The following is a 23,070-nucleotide window of genomic DNA, read 5'->3' as shown; positions in this document are numbered from 1 at the left end:
GAGCACTCTGAAAAAATACGGCTTGTCCGTGTTTTAGGACTCCACCGTGAACATCTGAGAGAAAGGGAGTAATGGTGAGCACGGTACAAAGAAGAGCAAGCACCAAAATAATCAATGAAAATACCCGACTCATACATCAAAGAGTACAGTGAGGCCACTAGGCACATGCCACTATTATCAGACATGAAGACATCCTACGCATGGTTGTGGAAACAGTACACTGGAAATTTTAACAGACCAATCAAAAATTTAAAAATTTGTACTTAAAATCAACCTCAGATACAAAACTAAACAAAATTTTATTAAACTATACATTGGAAGTTCAAAGAAGCAAACAACATAGATACTGGCAATTAATCAAGGAAAACAGCTCTGTTTTTTCAAAGGCACTACTGTCAAATTCAAAAGTCAATGAGCATAGAAAGGAATTTCCTGAAAGTACCCATTACAACCAACACACTCATTAAAAACTAAGCTCATATATATATTACATACAAGTACACACACATATATGTTATTTGTCCTTTAAAGATCATTGTGCTAACGTATGTTTTATATGAGTACAAGCATAGGCGAGTGTGTGAGGGCGAGTATGTGAGTCAGAGGGCAGTTTGGGGGAGTTGGTTCTCTTCTCACTGATTTCTAGGGCTCTACTTCAGGCAGTCAGACTTTGTAGGGCAGATGCTTTTACCCCCTGAGCAAGCCTGACAGTTCTAAAGTTAGCTATGTTCTTCAGAACACTGTTTGGAAAACAAACTACATCAAAATAAAACTTTCACAACAGAGAAATGCCAGAATTTCCTGGTTTGACATTATTACTCTACTTATATCATTGTCATCGTCATAAAAAAGCCACAGTGTGCCCTTCCAGTCTGAATCAGTGCCCTGAGCAGACCTTGGGTGCTGGATCCTCACTCACTCCCACAACACCCAGAGGAAGCCCAACTCCCAGGTCCTCTAACACTCGAAGGATCAGAGATGAGGAGGCCACAACTGCCTCAACACCAAGAGTAACTGGGACCCCTGGGATCCAGAAACACAGGAATCCCTGCCAAGCCACTGGCATAGGTTCCCTTCCAGTCTGAACCAGTGCCCTGAGCAGACCTTGGGCGCTGGTTCTGCAGTGACTCCACGAGTCGCAGGTGTTCTGAAACTCCCGGGATCACAGGAGAGGCCACAACTTCTGCCCAAAAACCCAGAATAACTAGGTTCCCAGGACCCAGGGACACAAGAACCCCCACCCAGCAAAGGGCACGGTTCCTCCTGGTCTGACCCGTGGGGACTGGCTCCACACCAAGTACCATCCAGAGGAAGCCCGACTCCCAGGTGCTCTGAAACTCCCAGGATCACAGGATCACAGGATCACAGAGGAGGCTCCACTCCTAGGAGATCAGACACAGCCAGGATTTCAGGATCACAAAATCCGAGAATCAAAGACAGACACTTCCTCAGAGTAAAAGGCTGGAATAAAAATTTTCCAAGGAAATGGTCCCAAGAAAAAAAACTGTAGTAGCCATTCTAATATGTAATAAAATCGACTTTCAACCAAAAGTTTGGAAGGAGACTTTATACTTTATACCTCAAAGGAAAAAAATCTACCAAAATGAACTTGCAATTCTGAACATCTATGCTCCAAATGCAAGGGCAACCACATTTATAAAAGAATCTTTACTAAAGCTCAAAACACACATAACATCTCACACAATAATTGTTAAAGATTTCAACACCCCAATCTAATCAATGGACAGATCACGGAAACAGAAATTAAATAGACACAGTGAAACTAACAAAAGTTATGAACCAAATGGATTTAACAGGTATTTATAAAACATTTCATCCTAAAAAAAAGAATATACGTTCTTAGCACAACAGGGTACCTTGTCCAAAACAGTCCATATAATCAGTCACAAAACAGGCATCAACAGATAGAAGAACATTGAAATGATCCCTTGCATCCTATCAGATCACCATGAGCTAAGACTGGTCTTGAATAACAAAAAAAAAAAAAAAACAATCAAACAAAAAAAAAAAAAAACAGAAAGCCCACATACACATGGAAGTTGAACAATGTTCTACTCAATGATAACTTGGTCAAGGAAGAAATAAAGAAATTAAAGACTTTTTAGAATTTAATGAAAATGAAGGCACAACCTACCCAAACTTATGGGACACAATGAAAGCAGTGCTAAGAGGAAAACTCATAGCTCTGAGTGCCTCCAAAAAGAAACAGGAGAGAGCATACACTAGCAGCTTGACAGCACACCTGAAAGCTCTAGAACAAACAGAAGCAAATACACGCAAGAGGAGTACATGGCAAGAAATACTCAAACTCAGGGCTGAAATCAACCAAGGAGAAACAAAAAGAACACAAAGAATAAACAAAACCAGAAGCTTGCTCTTTGAGAAAATCAACAAGAAAGTTAAATAACACTTCACCAGACTAAACAGAGGGCACAGAAAGAGTATCAAAATTAACAAAATCTGAAATGAAAAGGGAGATATAACAACAGAAAATGAGGAAATTCAAAAAACCATCAGATCCTACTACAGAAGACTATATATACTCAACCAAACGGGAAAATCTGGATGAAATGGACAATTTTCTATACAGATACCAGGGTTAAATCAAAATCAGATAAACCATCTAAACAGTCCCATTGCCCCTAAAGAAATAGAAGCAGTCATTAAAAGTCTCCCAACCAAAAATGTCCAGGACCGGATGGATTTACTGTTGAATTCTATTAGACCTTCATAGAGGACCTAGTGTCAATACTCTCCAAACAATTCCACAAAATAGAAACAGAAGGAACACTACCCAAACTCCTTCTATGAAGCCACAATCACACTTATACCTAAACGACACAAAGAGAGCTTCAGACCAATTTCCCTTATGAGTAGCAAAAAAATAAATAAATAAATAAAAATACTCAATAAGATCCTCCCAAACCAAATCCAAGAACACATCAAAATGATCATTCACCTTCATCCCAGGGAGGCAGGGATGGTAATCCATCAATGTAATCCACTATATAAACAAAGAAAAAAGCCACATGATCATCTTATCACATGCTGAGAAAGCATTTGACATAATTCAACACCCCTTCATGATAAAAGTCTTAGAAAGATGAGGAATGCAAGGCCCACACCTAAACATAGTAAAGCAGTATAGAGCAAACCAGTAGCCAACATCAAACTAAAGGGAGAGAAAACTGAAGCAATCCCACAAAAATCAGGGACTACACAAAGCTGCCCACTCTCTGCCTACCTATTCAATATAGTACTTTAAGTCCTAGCCAGAGCAATTAGACAGCAAACAGAGGTCAAGGGGATACAAACTGAAAAAGAATAAGTCAAAATATCTCTATTTGCAGATGATATGATAGTATACATAAGTGACCCTAAAAATTCCACCAGAGAATTCCTACAGCTGATAAACAACTTCTGCAAAGTGACTGGATATAAAATTAACTGAAACAAATCAGTAGCCTTCCTCTACTCAAAGGACAAATGGGGCTGAGAAAGACATTAGGGAAATGACACCCTTCACAATAGTCACAAATAATATAAAATACCTTGGGGTCAACTCTAACCAAGCCAGTGAAAGATCTGTATGACAAGAACTTCAAGCCTCTGAAAAAAATAAATTGAAGAAGATCTCAGAAGATGGAAAGATCTCCCATGCACATGGATTGGATTAATATAGTAAAAATGGTCATCTTGCCATAAGCAATCTACAGATTTAATGCAATCCCAATCAAAATTCCAACTCAATTCTTCATAGAGTTAGAAAGAGCAATTTGCAAATTCATGTAAAACACAGGATAGTGAAAACTTCTCAACAATAAAAGAACTTCTGGGGAAATCACCATCCCTGACCACAAGCTGTATTACAGAGCAATAGTGATAAAAACTGAATGGTATTGGTACAGAGACAGGCAGGTAGATCAGTGGAATAGAGTTGAAGACACAGAAATGAAACCATACACCTACGGTCACTTGATCTTTGACAAAGGAGTTATACCATCCAGTAGGAAAAAAAGACAGCATTTTCAACATATGGTGCTGGTTCAACTGGTGGTCAGCATGTAGAAGACTGCAACTCTTATTATCTCCTTGTACAAAGCTGAAGTACAAGTGGATCAAGGACCTCCACATAAAACCAGGTACACTGAAACTAGAAGAGACAGTGGGGAACTGCCTGGAACACATGGGCACAGGAGAAATTTTACGAAGAGAACACCAGTGGCTTATGCTCTAAACTCAGGAATCGACAAATGGGACCTAAAATTGCAAAGCTTCTTTAAGGCAAAGGGCACTGTCAATAGAAAAATATGGCAACCAACAGATTGATAGAGCATCCTCATGGATGGAGTGGATGGAGGGATGAGATGGGAGGTTTTCTGGAGGGGAAACTGGGAAAGGGGATAATATTTAAAATGTAAATAAAGAGGGACTATGGTAGCACATCCCTTTAATCCTAGCACTTTGGAGCAGAGATGGAGGGCTCTCTGTGAGTTCAAGGTCAGTCTGTTCTACAGAGAATTCCAGGGCTACACAGAGAGAAACCCTGTCTCCGAGAAAGAAAAAAAAAAAAAAAGACACAGTGTAACAAACAGATACCAAAGAACAAACACCAACCAGAGCATCTTATGAGTATTAACCTTTTTAATCTCCTATAACCAGAATATGGAGTTAAGACAGATAAAATTCTTGGTGGTCGCCAATCAGGGAAAGTTTATATACCAAAAACCAATCAAAACAATATAACCAAGGCATCATATCGTATTGTTTTCTATTTATAAAGCTAAACAGATCAACATCCTTCAGGTAAAAACCCCAATCTTTACTAAGTTTCTAAACTGTAATAATCTCTAACGGCAGGGAAGTATACTTCAACTATGCACATACACAGAGAGAAGAAAATAAATTTCCTTACTATATTTACCTGGGCACATTTAGTTTTGTTTTTTCTTCCCTGTTTGTATAATGGAGCTGTATTTTAAAAATCCAAAAATGAAAAAGTTGGTTTCACTTATTGAAAAGAGTAACTAGCACTTAGATCATTTTTTTCTAAAATCTCAGAGATGAAAGCCAAAGATTCTTACAAAGCTAAGAACCCACCAATAGACCACTTAAGTCAACATTCCCAAGTAGCCAAATCAAGTAAGTATGACTCATCACACACAGCCAAAACGACCCATACACTTTCTGCTTAAGAGACAGACACCCGAAGCCCCAACAGTTTCTGTGTCATCTTTGTAACTTTCATTACCCAGTCAGGAGCAGACCTTAGTGCAGTAAAGAATACTGTTCCCTCAAGAAAATTATTTATAGGTTTCTATGATGAGAGCAAGAATAGATCAAAAAATATGATCTTTTCAACAATTCACATTAGTGGTGTCTCTGAAAGAATCAATTTTTCTTAACAAATGCAAATGATTCTTCTATACATCATAAATCAATTTAGATTCAAACATTCACAAGACCAAATAAGAAGGCTGCATCCAACCACACCGTATCAGAAGCAGAGCAAGTGTCTTACCCAGATCGTGCTTGCTCTTCTTCAGCATCTACCTCTGTGCTGAGGGCCTCCTCGGCCCTAGCTGTGGCACTGTCTTTCTCTTCCAAGCTTTCCTTTTCTTCTAGTTTTGTAATGTTAGCTTCTTTTTCTTGATCAGATTGTGCAGGTATACATTCTAATAAGCCTTTTTTACTTCCCTAGAGAAAGACCAGAAGAACTAAACCAACAACAGTAAAAACTTAAACCTAAATCAATGATTCTAGCTGTCAGCAACAAGAGGTGTCAACCAATATGTTACAGCTATTACTACTGATAATGTCAGCATATTCTTGCATTTTAAAGAACATATCATATAAAACTGCTAAGCCTGTCTGGTTAATAACTATCCTAAAATAACATTTCAGAAACATTCAGTAGAAGAGTTTGGCACTGTGTTTAATCCTCATCAAATCAAAAATTAACAAACACCCTTAAAAAAGGTACAATGGAGAATAATAATGCAGGGTTGGGGATTTAGCTCAGTGGTAGAGCGCTTGCCTAGGAAGTGCAAGGCCCTGGGTTAGGTCCCCAGCTCCGAAAAAAAAAGAAAAAGAAAAGGAAAAAAAAAAAAAAAAAGAATAACAATGCATAGAAAGCTAATAAATTGATTGGAGGAACTTCACAAATGATTAGAAAATCTATCTAGATGACAGATGAGACAATTAACAGTTTATGGTTACCAGAGAGGGTTTGATATTTTCTTTTCTTTCACTCTCATCCTCAGCAGGCGTCTCCTCTTTTGGTATCATGTTCTTACTGTCTTCCACATTTACTTCTTTGATCTCTGCATCACTTTCTTCTTTAACTTTTATTTCTTTATTTTCACAATCTTTACATGGCTTGTTAAGAACTTTCTCAGGCAATGCCATCTGAAAATCAATATTTGCCGACCTGCAGTACTCCTCAAAGCCATATAAGTACCTGGAAATATGCAAAAACGATACATTTAGCAAGAAACATTCAAATACATTACTGAATAGTGTGTGGGGTTACTTTAGTTTGTTTTCTTTTTGTTTCATTGGGGGGGGGTGGTGGCCTGAAGCTGGAGAAGATGCTAAAGCCTCCTGGAGGTCACTCAGATGCATTACAGTGGCCACTTTACAAAGTTGTTAGTTAATATGCATTCATGTCTTAGGTTATATGATCATTTTAACACATCTCCATCTTTTATTGAGAGAAAAATTACTAAATGTGTAACCCTAAAATTATTGGCTCTCTTATCTCAAGCCTCCCAAATTCTGGGGTTACAGACATGGGCCACCATGCCCAGAAACACCCCACCCCCCATTTTAAACAATGTATCAAATAAAATCAATTGACTTTTTAAAGTCACAGGTAAATGAATGGAGGTGGAAACAATCACTCTAAGTGAGGTAAACCAGACCCAGAAAGAAAAACATCAGGTTTTCCGTTGTCTGTAGATGTTAATGTTCAATCTTCAGAATATGTGCACTTCATCTGAAATACCCACAAAGGTCTGAGGTTACTAAGAAACCAAAAGAAGGGACCTTTTTTTTTTTTTTTTTTTTTGGAGCTGGGGCCCGAACCCAGGGCCTTGGGCTTCCTTGGCAAGCGCCCCACCCCTGAGCTAAATCCCCAACCCCAAGAAGGGACCTTTAAGGGAAGGGATTGAATACACTTGTATAAAAAGTTTAAAAGGGAATAATGGAACAGGAAGAGTTAAACAGGGGTGAAGGAATGGAAGGTGTGTTAGAAGAGGGAATAAATAACAAAGACCTTTTAAAAACACATTACGCAGTAATCGATCAACAATGCCCTTTTACTAGACACCAGAAGATAACAAATGAAAAGCCCAGTGGGGATGAGTTACTTACTGCCTTTGAAGGCTATAGGCCTGACAGTCAATAGACCCCTGAAACATTTTAAGTTTAGGCTATTACCTAACTGCTCTTGGTTACCCTTCAGAACTGGAGAGCAAGATACTACTACTGAAGACACCACATGCTTGAGTTATAGGATTCATGCTACTAGAAACGTGGATATCTCATCCCAAAATGCTGTCTTTTATAGTGCTGAAAGGTGCTAAGTAAACTACGGGAGGAGAAAAGTAATCCTTAATCACACCCAACTATTTTAACGTTTCCAGCTACAATGATGACTGTGGCCTGGAAAACGTGCCCTCTAGGGCAACAGTGGCACAAACACTGTGGGAGCAATCAACTGCTTCCTGTGAGTCTCACTCTACAGAGCAAAACCCATACCTGGGTACCACTACAAGGCTAAGAACCTGTGTCATTAGGTCACAAACCCTAAAGGAGAACCTATTAATCTTTGGCTTAATGGACATATATTAAACTAATAATTTACCATTACACTCACAGATCACCTAAGAAACTTCTACTTGCAGTAGACAATGGTCCACAAATAGTAGCTAAGGTACAGAAAATAAGAGACTGCAGAATGCTCAGTCCTATTCAGAAAAAATACATGTATATGTGTATATGAATATATAGCAACTCCCCTTCCAAGACTCAGAAACCACTGTGGAAGAAGGAATGTAAGGAGTGTAACAGCCTATCGTAGTGGATGACTACAAAGAAACTGTCTTCTATACACAGCAGGGGAGCTACATACATGAACTCAAAGTAGTTGTAATACAATGTACAAAGCCTATGTAAGACAAAACCAGACCAAATTGAGTACTCAATCCCACCCAAGTTATGGAACTATTGGTAATTGTTAGCTGCTGGGGGTTGGGGGAGGCGGGCAGACAGGGAGGGAGGGAGGGAGGCAGGCAGGCAGGCAGGCAGACAGGCAAGCAAGCAGGCAGGCAGGCAGACAGAATTTTCTAAGTCTAATCCCTGGTAAGTTAACCACTCTCCAAGTAGAAGAACATACATTTAAAAATATTTAGGCCACACAAATTGGTCTTGAAGAAAAAAAATGACAAATAAAGGAAGGAAGTAAGGAGAGAGAAAGAAAGGGAAAGGAAAGGGAGAAAGAAAAACAAAGTTGGGTGGGTGGAGAAGAAAGAGTTAGGGGTGAATGTGGTCAAAACACTTGAAGCGCCCACGGAACTTCAAAAATAATACCTGAAGTAAGAGTGAAAAGTTACAATCTAAATAAAAGTAACAACAGTAGATACAAAGGAGAAGCTATAAAGATTATAAATGGTAAAAATTTATTTTGAGCATTTATAATATGCAAAGTATAAGGCACTTTAGTAAACTTCATTCAAAAGCAGAACATTCCTAATGGGCAAGCCATAGTGACCCCTTTGTAAATAAACTAGGGAAAATAAACTTAAGGAAAGCCAGATAGGGTCAAAGAATACCCACAGCTAATAGGATACCTTTGGCTCTGGGACATGAGCTTTTAATTTCTATGCAGTACTTTTCACGTGATGGTGGCATCTAACATTTTCTTTACAGATTCTTTAATATCTAGAATTATTTCTATAGACTAAATAGTAAAAATTTTCAGTTTCTTCTAAGTTAGCTTAAGTTAAATGATATATTGCATGTTGTTTTTAGGTAAGATATGAAGACAGTCACGTCAAGTACACCGACTCACTTTTTGTAAGCACATTTAACATTATATCCTGCAGCTGAATTTAAGACAGGGATGCCAAGGTCTTGGTAGACTTGCTTCCAAACAGCTCCACTTTCAATCTAATGGACAAAGGGAAATAAAAAATTTTAAATTCGAAGTGGGATGGCAGTAATACATTTTAGCACACATAACAAATATGGTGAGCTACATTTACTGGGTCCAGGCTCAAATGCATGAAAAATAAATGATAAATTTTAATTGTGGTTTACAAATAAAAAGTTTGAGTACTCAAACAAATGCCAGACCACTCTAAGTATGTAAATATTGAGCTATTGAACTTTGAAATAAATTCAGTTATAGTAAATATAAAAGTACTTATTTTTAAATCAACACTTCTAACAAAACGAAAAAACTGACAGTATATATTTTCCTGTCAAATTCACAAGCTAGTAAGTCAAATTACTCAGTGAACTTTGTAAAGTATTTTAATCTAGAGCACACTCTGAGTTAAATGACCCATACAGGGTAACTAAAACACCATCTCAGATCAGTTTAAACACAAAAGTTTTAGAGGGAGGGAGGGAGACAGGAAGGGAGGAAGGTAGGGAGGGAGTAGCATAATCAAGTGGAGCTCTGTGAGTTCCAGGCAAGTCTGAGCAACATGGAGAGTTCTAGGCCAGTAAGGGCTACATACTAAGATCCCATTTTTAAAAGAAAGGGGGGAAAAAAACGAGTGATTCCATCTCTAAGGCTGTGCCTTGACTAAGACCTCATTGAAGTCTGACACTAAAAAGGAAATCAGACATGTACTCTGTGATTCTAAACTGTATATTACATCTTTCTTTTTACATTCTCGTTAATAGACAATAACTTGAGAGATGACAGATATATACTGGGCAGCTATTAATCCATTATTTCATGATGTTTTTTTTTGTTTTTTTTTTTCTTTTCTTTTTTTCGGAGCTGGGGACCGAACCCAGGGCCTTCTGCTTGCTAGGCAAGCACTCTACCACTGAGCTAAATCCCCAACCCCATTTCATGATGTTTTAATGTTTACTCATTAACACAGCAAATAAAGTGTAAAGCTAAAACTTATGTTTCATTATGACAGAGGAAATTACAAGAAGACACTAAGTAAAACCTTCAAGATGTTACAAAGTGGTAGAGAAAGAGAAGAGAGACAAGCTGCAACATCCATTTCCAAAACCAAGTCTATGAATGATCCCTAAGGAAGCATATGGTATAAAAAACACATTTCACTTCTGATTATAATACTTACATTATCAAATCCTCCAAGTTTGTGCACAAGTCTGAATAACTTAAAAAGATTCAGATTTCGATACCCAAGCACAGGCCGTTTGTTAATAGGTGTACCTATTAAAACACATAATACATTAGCACCCTGCGTTACATATATTAATCTAAAATCTCAAAGGATTCACATAATACCAATTATTACCACCTACACTCCACAGGACCCAAACAGAATACAAGCACTTCCTTATCTAAACCCATGACAACATTATTTTAAAAATTTTGTACGGGGTTGGGGATTTGGCTCAGTGGTAGAGCGCTTGCCTAGGAAGCGCAAGGTCCTGGGTTCGGTCCGCAGCCCCGAAAAAAAGAAAAAGAAAAAAAAAATTTTGTACACCAGATTTTTAGGTTCTTTCTAGCATCTTTCCTCTGTTGATATAGAGGACTGTGATGGTTTGTATATGCTTGGCCCAGGGAATGGCACAATCTGGAGGTGTAGCCTTGTTGGAGGAAATATGTCACTGTGGGCATGGAACTCAAGACTCTCTTCCTAACTACCTTCAGAACAAAAAGGAAAACTCTCAGCTCCTCCAGCACCATGTTTGCCTGGATGCTGTCATGCTCCCACCTTGACAATTATGGACTGAACCTCTGAACCTGTAAGTAAGCCCCAACTAAATGTTGGCCTTATAAAAGTTGCCTTAGTCAAGGTATCTGTTCACAGCAGTAAAACCCTAACTAAAACAAGGATAAACCAAGTAAAGCAGGGCAAACTGCAAATCTTTCAAACACTAGGGAGATAAAACTGAGAAAAGCTAAAGTACTGAGATATACAATGGGCACCTATTAATCAGTTATTAACTCACTAACACACCAAATGATTCTGCAGTAAAGCTATACTTCTGTTTCATTCTGACAGAGGAAATTATAAGGACTTCAAGATGTTACAAAGTAGTAGAGAAAGAGAACAGAACCAGGCTGCAACATCCATTTCCAAAACCAAGTGGATGAATGAATGAATGGATTCTTCTCTAATTAGGTTTTAATCATTTTCTGTACTTTTTTGTAACTCACACAAAACTGTAAGGAAGACCACACTTCTTAGGCTAAGTCTCCATGCAAACAAAATACACAGATAAAAAATATTTAACATTAAAGAATAAGAAAATACTCATACCACAACCACCACTACTATTCATCAGTACAGAACAAGTTCCTGAAGGTCTTGGTTAGTACAGTAAATTTCAAAAAGTTAGAATACATCCTCTGTCCTGCTGCATGCGTGCATGCCTGTGTGTGTAAAACCTGGAATTGAACATGTCTTGGATATACTGGGCAAGTATTCTACCACTGAACTATTAACTTGGCCCACTAGGGGTTTTTTTGGAGATTTTTCTTTTATATGAATATGTATGTATATGTCTTTGCACCACATGTATATCTGATGACCACAGAAGCTAATAGATGGCTTCAAGTCCCCTGGAGGTAGAGCTACAGACAGCTGCTACCTGATATGTGGGTGCAAGTCCTCTGGATAAGCAAGCAGTCAGTACATTATTCACTGTGCCATCTTGCCAGTCCCCCCCCCCCCTTTAACTTTTTATATGTGTTTGTGTAACTGTATAAGCACATGTGCGTGGAGGTCAGAAGCTTCTTTTTTCCCTTAGGGTCTCTCACTGAGCCTGAAGTTCGTATATTTGGCTAAATTAGTTGGCCAGCAAGACTCAAGATTTTCCTATCCCTGTCTTCCCGACACTAGCGTTCTATGTACATGCCACCATGCCTGGCTTTTTAAAATATGGGTAACAAGGACTGAACTCATGTACTTATGCTGACATGGCAAGTAATTTACCAAGTAAACTGCAGCTCAACTTTTTTTTTTTTTTTTTTAAACTTTTTTACTTTTTGGGACAAAACAACATTGTCCAAGCCTCCTGAGTAGCTGAAATTATAGGCTTATACCACCAGGCCCAGTTTTAGTCCTTGTCTTCTTCTGAGAAGAGTGTAGTTTACGGAAGGTTTCATATATCCAAGGCTAGCTTCAAACCTGCTATGCAGCTGAGGATAGTGTTGAACTTCTAATCTCACTCCACTGGAGAGTGCTAGGATTACAAGCATTTCCCACACCACACTCTATGGATTATATGGTAGAAATAGAATTTGGCTTCATGTATGCCAGCCAACCACTGTTACTAACTAGGCCACATCACCAGCCCTATTCATTACATTTCTTTTGCAGCATTAAGCAAATTCAGAAAGCTGTCCCACTCAGCTGGAGCCTGCCATTTATTTAATTATTTATTTATTTTTTCCGTTTTTAGGTTACTTTTTATTTTGTATGAGAAGGAACTTTTTGAGACGGGATCTTACCATGTAACTAGGCCAGCCTCAAGCTCACAGTCTCTGTACTAACCTCCCTAGTGTTGGGATTAAAAACAAGAACTAGCATCTGGCCTTGCCATCTCTTCTTGCTATGATTTCTGGATTTCTATGAGGTTGGATGGTAAGATTTACTCAATACCCAAACAAGTCCAATATTTGTTCTGTATCTCACACACAGTTAAGAGTAAGCATGCTCACCTCTACCTTCCATGAACTTAGACAGTAAGAGTGACACACTTACCTCTATCCTCCATGAATTTATACAGCTGCTGAAGAAAGTTCTCCCTTTCCTCTGGAAATGGTTCTATTTCTTCCTAATTTTAATCACAGGAGAAAAGATATTGTTTTCCTCAATTCAGAATTATATTAATGCAAGCAACATTTCTTGCCAACAGCAAAAACTATTATTCACTTAAATATTCCAAAGGCAGTTTACAAAATATTTTTTTACTACTAAGCTGTTCAAAACCACCTAAGTCTAGACATTTTGCACTAGATAAATACTTCTTAAAAGATATCTCAACAGAATTCCAACTGTCAATTTTTGTATAAGAAAAGGCACTAATAAAACTGTTGATCTCTGTGCTGTTACCAGAGATTTATTCTTTAAATCAGGGTCACAGGCTCAAGAACACCTATTCTCACGTATACTAAAATTGGGCTAGAGTTTAACATCAAAGCTGATTCCATTATTGCTCCTCAAGGAACTCAGAAAACACAGGTCCCATTTGCTCTAAGTATCCTTCGTTATAGGCAGCCCCACTGTATAGTACTTCAAGCTTACATAATCAGTGAAGTGGGGAACAAACTTGATCTACAATACCTGAAGATTCAGACTTAGGGAAATCTTCAAGTAATAAAATAATTCCCCGAATTATCAATTACAAGGGAGGGACTAGCTTCTTGCTGCTGTGGCCAAGGGCTGTGGCAGTAGGGAGCTGGTCCTGAAGCAACCTGCAAGGAGCAGGGTAGTAGGTAAGATGGAGGAACTCACGAATTCATTGACTTTCATCCATTCAACAAACAAAAAGCACCTGTAAGTGTAGGCACTGTGCTAGGTGCTGCATCAAATAGAAGAAAAAAAACCTATGGAGCCTGCTGTGACAGAACAGTGAGGAGTAACTGCAGAGAAAATGACTCAGCACATACAAGCAAGCTGTGCAGTTACTCTAACTGAAAGAAAAGTTCTAAAAGTCATAGGAGATCCAGCTAATATGCTAAACAAAGTCACATATCCAATGTCATTGTTCTAGTGAGGGGAATTGTTTTGTGGAGCAAAGAACAGTAAAAAAGAACAAAACAGACATATTAATAAGCTATTAGATTGGTACTTAGACACAAAATAAATGACAACTGTTAACTTGCTTGTGATAAACTGCATTTCTCAATTTAAACAGCCCACATATGCCAGTTTTGGCAAGGCAGTGAACTACAAAAAAAGTTGACATCATCCTAAATGTCACTATGGTAAAATATTTGACTTAAACCACATTAGTTTTGCTTCTATTCCAAACATCTAAGTTTTTATTTAACTTAAACTATTTAAATGGAGATCAGATTTCCTTCCACTCCCACCCTACCTCCACCCAGATTTGCTTTTTAAAAAGTACTTGTAAAACACAAATCTAAGCAACAAAATGTTCAATAACTGATATTTATGACCACCTGCCATGGTTATGCACTATAATAAATACTAAGAATAGAAATAAACTAATAATATAGAATCCTTCTCTTTGAGGAGCTTACAAATAAATTAGTAAGAAAAATAACAGGCAATAAACCTAAATAAGAGTGGTGAGGAGAGACATAGAGACAGGGAGAGATATATGCTGTATTCCAGAGGAGTGGGAGGAGTGGGGAGGAGGTTATGGTTCAGGAGTTTCCCTCAAGAGTTTTGGAAACTGACCAGACATGTGCCCAACAGTTCGCATACACGCACGTACGCACGCGAGCACACACCAGGGTGTAGAACAGAGGGAGGGAGAAGCAGAGTGCTACAGTGAGAGAGATAAGGTAACAGAGCTACAGCTCAGAGTTCCCAGGGAAGGCACAGAGACAAACATGAGGAAGGGGCAGCAGAGGCTGGACCATCAAAGAAGACTATACACTTGGAGCTGGACTTCTATACTAAAAAGAAAGCCATTCAGAGATTCTACACAAGGGATTGGTCACATAATACTGGAGACAGAAGCCAGGGCCTCCAGCTTGCAAGGCAAGCACCCAGATAATACCTCAACCTTAGTTTTGACTTTAATATTTAAAATAAAGAGCAGACCTAGGCCAGATCGAAACAGACAAAGTTTCTATGCTATCATTTGTCACTGCGTTATAAAACATAACTATTTGCTACAATTAAATAATATAATCCAAAAACTGAGAACATTACATATTCACAAGAAATTACCGTGATTTTCCAAATAGAAAACGCAGTTCACCTCATGGTCAGAGAGTAGGTATCATTACCTGTACACTACTTAGTCATTAACTATGTTCCAATTATCTGTCACCTGAAGTCACAACAAAATCTAAAACTTTAACCCGATGACCCAGATGAATGCATACGGAAATCCGTATATATGAAGTTCAAGTGTTTTCCATTCTGTGAATCTAAGATTTCACTAATACTGGTTGGTCATTGCTCAGGGTACATTTCTAGTCTTTTGGCAATTATGAAGATATACTGCTGCTATGAGATAGCAACTATCATACACACACTACGGTTCAAAGCATGTGAAGCACTAGGTGGTATTTTAGCCATCTTAAGCAAACGAACCCCTGAATCACCTCACCTCGGGAGAGTGTATGAAATGACTCTTAATTCCCCAAGCTCACATTCCCGTTTTCAGATAAAAAGCAGACTTGATTAGACAGAAGATTATGATGAAAAGATCTCTAATAGTAAGACATTACTTAACATTTTCAAAGGCATCAACAGTTTTTATTTACCTCTTCTTCGCTGCTATTATCTTCTTTCTCTTTTTCATCATCTTCCTCCTCCTCCTCTTCCTCGGCTTCACTACTGGAGCTGTCTTCTTTCAGTTCGGTCTTCCAGTTAGCAGGAATAGTTCTACTTTTGTGAAACTCAAGTGCCTGATCAAAGGCTAGAAACATACCATAATGTTAGCAAGCAGAACAGATTAGGACAACTGAGCTATCTAAAAATATTAAATATGACAAGAAAGAAAGGCTGTGCTACCAAGTACCAAGGCTCCTGTTCTGCACTAAGAACGATTACACGAAGCCACCCACTTAATCCTTCTGATCTTATATGTGGGAGATCCACTTTACAGCTATTAAAGTCCACTGTTATCACTGGAAGGGTTCTTAGATTCAAACAAATACAGGCTGGAGGGATGCCGCAACAGATTTAGAACACTGGCTACTCTTCCAGAGGTCCTGAGTTAAATTCCAGGCACCCACAAAATGGTTTCAAACTGTAATTCCACATAATCTATAATTGTAACCCCATGAGATCTGATACCCTTTCCTGGTTTTCAAACGTACACACAGACAAAACACTCGCATATATAAAGTAAATAAATAAATCATAAAAGAAAACGAACTGGGCACACAACGTTAATCCTAGTCAGATCTCTGTGAATTTGAGGCCAACCTGAACTACAAAGCCAGTTCCAGAACATCCAGGGCTAAGAGAAATTCTGTCTCAAAAAACAAACAAACAGAACAAATGCAAGAGGAAAAAGGCTATTTTCTTTTTTAAACAGAAATTAACTTTATATCCTACAAACAATTTTAACAGATGAGTCAATGTTTTTCATTATTACTTGTCATTTTTTTTTTTTTTCTGTTTTTGAGACAAGATCTCTCTGTGTAGCCTTGATTGTCTTGGAACTGGCTAAATAGACCAGGCTGGCCTAGAACTCAGAAATCCATTTGCCTCTGCCTCCCAAGTGCTGGGATTAAAGATGTGCACCACCATCCTATGAGTCAATATTTTACTCAATAATTACTAAACAGCACCATATCAAGCACAAGCCTAAAATTAGCCAGAAATATTCTCTACAAATCTAACTAAGCCAAACTTAAAATTTTGTAAATAATGAATTTAATCTAAAATAAGCTAAAAGTAGTTATTCTCTTCTTATACTACATTGGTATTAACTATAAATCATAAATTTGTAGGCAGCCTATCTACCTTTGATAGGTAAGGAAAAGTAAGAAACAATAATTTACAATACTAAAAACAAACTAACAAATGCAATCACAGCATTCCTTCCCAGTCAAATATAACTATTAGAGCCTTTAATTTGGAATAGACATTAGCAAAGTTAACAAATCAAAATTACCTTAATTTTATTTTTGTCATCCCTCTAAACCAACAGTGAATTTCCTAGGTAGAATCTACATTATTGAAATAGCTATTTGGCTTTCTTTAAATCACTGATCCAGATTATTGCTCTACTTAGAAATTCTATTGAAAAAGGTTTATAACAAGACATGCAAGCTTTTTCAACATATAAATCTAATAAAAATATATTAATAAAGTAAAAGAAAACTTGAATTTATTAATTTGTAAAACGCTTCTTATAATCTTCCCAAGATTATTCCCTTACCTTGTTTTAATACGGCATCAGGCTTTGGTGCAGTGTCACTAGTAATTTCATGGACATCTTTCCTTGGAACTGAAGTACTATAATATTCAATCACAAAGATGAAAAAATAAGAGATTAAGATAGTAGTCACCGACACAGACAAATATCACAAAAATGAGACCATTAACATGAGCAATAAAGACAACTGAACACAGGGGCTAAACTGTCTATAGAAGCATCCTGCCTTAAGATTTGTTTTGTTCATACCTTGATTCAAATTCCAGAATCAAGAAAAGGAAATACTGAGTCTCTATATCTATTTATTTCTTAAAAGTAAAACTAAAAATATCAAGCTCTTCTAAAAAGAAAAACCAAAAACCAAAAAACAAAACAAAACAAAAAAAGCTTCTCCATGTCAGACAGTGCTGAAGCACACCTTTAATCCCAACATTCAAGAGGCAGAAGCAGGCAGCTGAGTTCAGGAGAGCCAGCTCTACAGAAGGAGCTCCGACAGTTGGGGCTACACAGAGAAACCCTGTCTCAAAAGAACAGGAAGGAAGGAAAGAAGGAAAAAGAGAAAGAAGGAGGAAGGAAGGAACAGAGGGAAGAAACCACCTTCTGTGAGAAAGGCTGCTTTCTTGCCATGTAGAATACATTGTTTAACAACCCACTTAAATCCTAAGACCACTTTAGAAGTCATACACTAGCCAAGAGAGCAGCACTTTTCAACCTTCTTAATGCTATGACCCTTTAACACAGTTCCTCATGCTGTGCCGACACACGGGCATGAAGTTACTTTTGTTGCTACTTTGTAACTGTAACTTTGCTACTGTTATGAATTATAATGTAAATATCTATATTTTCCAAAGGTCTTAGGTGACCCCTGTGGAATGGTTGTTAGACTACCAATGGGCTCTCACCCCCACAGGTTGAAAAACACTACAGTAGATCTTATTTAGAAACAAAGAGTATTAAATAATCAAAAATAGGGATTGGGGATTTAGCTCAGCGGTAGAGCGCTTGCCTAGCAAGCGCAAGACCCTGGGTTCAGTCCCCAGCTCCGGAAAAAAAAAATAATAAAATAATAATAATAATAATAATCAAAAATAAGCCTTAGGACTACTGACATGGCCAGGCAAGTCCTGCTTTCAAGCCTAAGAGCCTGAATTCAGTACCCAAAACCCACATGGTAAAGGAGAACCAACTCCCAACACGATGTATTCTGACCTCTTCATGTACAGTATTATATACACCACCCCAGAAGTAAATAAATTACCCCAGAGACAAACAATATATTACTATCTCCTTAAATCCCTTAAACATCGAATCTGCCACAATAAACCACCAGTTATCATATCATGACTAAGAAAGTATTAAGTCTATGATAGCAGTCTAATGAGTAAAGGATGATACTGTAAGACTTCCAGAGAGTGTGAAAACCATTCTCTTTGAAACATTCCTCTTCAAAACTTAAAATTCACAGGGTCATAGTTTAACACCCTAATTTGGAAAACATGGCTTATGATTTTAAAAATCACATGAACAATACTTACAATTTGCCATCTTTGAAAGATCGTACAAGAATATTGTCTTTTTTCACGGCGATCTCATCACTACAGTCAGGACAAACCACCTTTAAAAGAAAGTATGGAACTATCATAAATGAAAGTAGACTTAAAACTATTTACACGCCTGCTATTTAAATGTTTTTGAAGGTGTAGAACAGCACTTTGTGGCTGAACTGAGACAAAGACCCAGAGTCCCTAGAATCTTGAAGACCATATGTTAAGCCTTAAATAAAAACTAAAAAGCTTATAAGATGATCTAACACAAAATCATGTTTTTAAAGATTTGCCTTACAGCTAAGCATTAAAACATATTCCTTTAATCCTAGCACTAGGAAGCAGAGGCAGGCAGGCAGGTCTCTGTGAGTTCCAGACCAGAGAATTACACACATTCAATCCTAGAACCCACAGTGTGTTAAGAGAGAACTATTAATTGCAACAAGCTGTCTTCTGACCTCCACATGCACACTCCACACATGTATGTGGCCATGGCAAACCCCCCAAATAAGTGAGTGCAATTTAAATTTTTAAATAAATAATAAATTACTGGGCCAGTGAGATAGCTCAGTGGATAGATTCCTGGGCACTGTGGTTATACCTAATGCCTAATGATCTCAGGACATGGGAGGCTAAGGTAGGAAGTTCTTTAGTTCAAAATCAAGCTAAGTGCATAGAAAAATCATATCTCAAAAACAACAACAACAACAACCACCCTAGAAAGACAGTTAAAAACACTTCATGCAGCAGACCCAAGTTTCGTTCCTAATACACATGTCAGATGGTTCACAAGTACTTGAATCCTATGTCTTCTAATTTCACGGGTATTTTCACATGCATAGTATATACTCACACAGAAACAAATACACAAATAATTTTCAAAAGTTAATTTTAAATTTACAAAAAGTCTTTAAAACTTCCTGGGCTAGAAGATGGGTCAGTCAGTAAGTAAAGTGTTTGCCATGCTAGCATTAGGACATTTAGGATCCATGGCAATTATACAAAAGAGAGGTATGGCAGCATGACTTGGAAATCACAATACAGGATGGGAATGAGAAGATCCTTAGTTCAGCTAATCAGAGTCACAATGCACAAGATTGTGTGCACACGTGACAAAGTTTTGATAGACGTATATTTTATTTACACAAAGCAGTGCTAAGTTTTTATCAAAAAAACTTCCCTTTACTTTTTAACATTCCTCTTCTTAAAAAAAAATCTTTTTTTTAACATTTATTTGCTTGGGACAGAGGAGGACTGCACATGAATATAGATTAGAGAACAAATGCAGGAGTCAGCTCTCTCCTTCTACTATGGGAGCTTCAGGACTTGAACTCAGGGTTAGTGTTAAGTGAAACCTTTACCAGCTGCGCAAAGCCTGGCCCAGTAATAGAAAGATAAGTGCCAATTCAAAAGTCTGCCCTCCTTTTGCATTTTAGACTTCATAGTGGACTTAGGAGTTCTGTAAGTTTACATCATGATTTTTCTACCCCCAAAACCCAGTTTTTCATTATCAAACTGCTTCTCTTAGACATCACCAAGATATCTTTGTATTTAAACGATTAGAAAGTAATCTTTGCTGGCTTAATAAAAGCTAGATTCACTCTCCTATTGTGACCTATAAACACCATTAGTTAGAAAAACCAATGTTTCCTGTACAAACTTACCTCATTAAAACCTACACTGTTTATAGCCAGGCACGGTGATTGTATACCTGTTAACCTGGAAGGTGAAGGCGGGAGATTCAAGAACTCAAAGCCAACCTAATTATACAAACAGCAGCTGAGGCCAAACTCCAGCACATGAACCTTAGAGTGGGAGAGGGGAGTGGGCATCAGTAAGATGCCCTAGTGGTAAAAGCACTTGTTGCTCTTGCACAGAACCCAGGTTCAGTTTCCAGTAGCCACCTGGACAGCAACTGTGAGTGTCTGTAACTCCAATGCCAAGAGATGCAATAGCCCCTTCTGACCCGAGGGTGCACACACATAGAAAAGCAAATATTCATACAAGTAAAATAAAAACTAATTTATGTGTTTTATGTATATAAAGTTGCCATCCCAGAAGAGAGTATCAAATCCCATTAGATGGTTGTAAGCCACAATATGGGTGCTGGGAACTGAACTCAGAACCTCTAGAAGAAAAGCCAGTGCTCCTAATTTCTGAGCCATCTCTCCAGCTCCACACCCAATAAATATTTTTTTTAAACAAAGGATTAAAATCTTTCATACTCAAAATACTCACCAGTGCAGGGAACCACAGCGCTTTCTTTTTATCCAAACTAATATAATCTACACAAACAACTTTGCCTAGCAGTTCGTCAGTCTGTTTCCTATCATCCTCATCGTCATCACTGGATGAGGAAGAAGATTCCTCCTCTGGTCTAGAAAGAGGAAAAAAAAATATATATATAGAACATTCTCATTTACCTTCAGGAAGATAAATATACCAATAGTTAACAGGATGTTTCAGAACGTTCCCACATCCACTAAAAGTAACTCTTTAGATTTCAAATCATTCTCTAAAATTTCCAAACAAGCTTATCTTCAAACAAAAGGACATTCTACCTATCACTCCCCAAATCATTTGTGCTTACTGTTTTGAAAAATAAAAGAGAACAAAGGCATAGGCACAGCAGTGCACACCTGTAATTCTAACAGTCAGGGGTCAAGGCAAGGAGCACTGAAGTTTAGTCTAGCATGGTTTACATACCAGGACAAGATCCACAAAATACAACAAAGATTAAGGGGGAAGAGCAGAACAAAATAGCCCATCTCCAAATCCTCAAGAAAAAAAAAAGGCTAAAGGCCCATCCTACACATCTCAGCATTGCACTGCAAGAGAGGAGATATGAAGCTCAGATCCAAGGCATTCAGGAAATAGTCTTCTAGTACTCCCAATAGTGAGAAAACTTGAAAAGGGAGAAGGCAGGGCTAAGAACACTGTCTATTGCAGAGGACCAGCTTATCTTACTCACACGCCCCTCTTGACTCCAGTTCCACAGGAGCCAACGCCCTCTTCTGGGATTTAAAAAAGAAGGCAGATTTAAAAAAAAAAAATTGGAAGTTAATAGTGAGAGGCAAAGAGACAATCCAGTTAAGAAACAATCATTGTGGGGTTGGGGATTTAGCTCAGTGGTAAGACACTTGCCTAGCAACCGCAAGGCCCTAGGTTCGGTCCCCAGCTACAAAATAAAGAAAAAAAAAAAAAAAAAAAAAATCATTGTGATCCTTAAAAGAAAATGAATCCAGTTCAGTACACAAAATGCACACATGGTTCTTTTGTGCTGTAAAATACATTCAGGAACACAAGATTTTGCACTAGGCCACAAAAATAGGAACTGGTCAACTAACAGAGAAAGAAGTATCTGAAATCAGGTACTATGCTTCTTTGACATTAGAAAAAAGCTGACTATAATTCTATAAAGGAAAAGAGATAAGACAAAAGGATACTTTATATTGAATTTCATGACAATTCAGAATACTGAAAAAAAGATTTCTAACAATAGCTCAAATGCAACTCTAGTTTCAACAATCCACTATTATTTCAGACATGTATGAGCAATTTCATACTTCATGTGCTGTATATTTTAAGAGATTAATTTTAATAGGTAATTCATAATGCATAGGCTCTTAAAGACTGAACCACTGGATATGTGGACATAAGCAATCATATATTTCCTGATTTTTACCAAAATTAAACTGTTAACAAGAGTGCAAATCAGAGATAAATGACCTTCCTTAGCATGTCCAAGAGTCCTGGATTCGATCTCTATCTCCACATTTATTAAAAAAAAAAAAAAAGGAATCTAACTTTATTTCAAAAAAGGTACATAAAGTATCTTTTGAAATCAAACAGTAGTAAAGTAGCAACTGTCGCACTATTTTGTGAACAAGTCATAATCAATAAATTTTTTAAAAGCATGGCTTATTAAATGCAATATTAAATGCAAATTAAAGTCACAGACATTCCTTTTCCAGAATAAAAATCATTAGCATTATCAAAGGATACAGCTTAGGAACATAAGTAATCTTTGTTAGTAAAGCAAAGTTTGTTAGGCTTTATTTCTCTTCTGCTGGGGAAGTAACAGCAGAAGCTTGCCTTCTACTCCAGCATCACACAGACCTTTAACAAGTTACTAAAAAGAAAAACAGTAACAAAGCTAGGGGAGAAAAGCTCATAGGAACAGGTCCACAATTCTAAACATTGTATTATTTGGGCAGAACAACACAACTTCTATCCAGAAAAAGAA

The 23,070-nt window shown here is 37.7% G+C and overlaps 1 protein-coding gene across 7 annotated transcripts in view; it reads right to left on the bottom strand.

The window, feature by feature from the left end:
- The window catches only part of Arid4b (AT-rich interaction domain 4B), a 125,671-nt gene that overhangs the window by 40,221 nt on the left and 62,380 nt on the right, over positions 1-23,070 (bottom strand). For all 7 annotated transcript variants that reach the window (XR_004385765.1, XM_032884655.1, XM_032884656.1 and 4 more), the window contains 9 exons: positions 21,063-21,201; positions 18,816-18,895; positions 17,284-17,360; positions 15,656-15,810; positions 12,951-13,023; positions 10,353-10,447; positions 9,095-9,192; positions 6,241-6,481; positions 5,543-5,718 (listed from right to left, as the gene is read on the bottom strand). Coding sequence is in view for 6 of the 7 variants with exons in the window: in XM_032884655.1 (XP_032740546.1) it covers positions 5,543-5,718; positions 6,241-6,481; positions 9,095-9,192; positions 10,353-10,447; positions 12,951-13,023; positions 15,656-15,810; positions 17,284-17,360; positions 18,816-18,895; positions 21,063-21,201 (1,134 nt within the window). In the remaining variant the exon portion in view is untranslated. The remainder of the gene's footprint in view (positions 1-5,542; positions 5,719-6,240; positions 6,482-9,094; positions 9,193-10,352; positions 10,448-12,950; positions 13,024-15,655; positions 15,811-17,283; positions 17,361-18,815; positions 18,896-21,062; positions 21,202-23,070) is intronic.

This window comes from Rattus rattus, chromosome 14, assembly GCF_011064425.1.
Source record: "Rattus rattus isolate New Zealand chromosome 14, Rrattus_CSIRO_v1, whole genome shotgun sequence".
NCBI lineage: Eukaryota > Metazoa > Chordata > Mammalia > Rodentia > Muridae > Rattus > Rattus rattus.
Note: the sequence above shows the minus strand (reverse complement) of the source record. Positions and strands in the feature narration are given on the sequence as shown.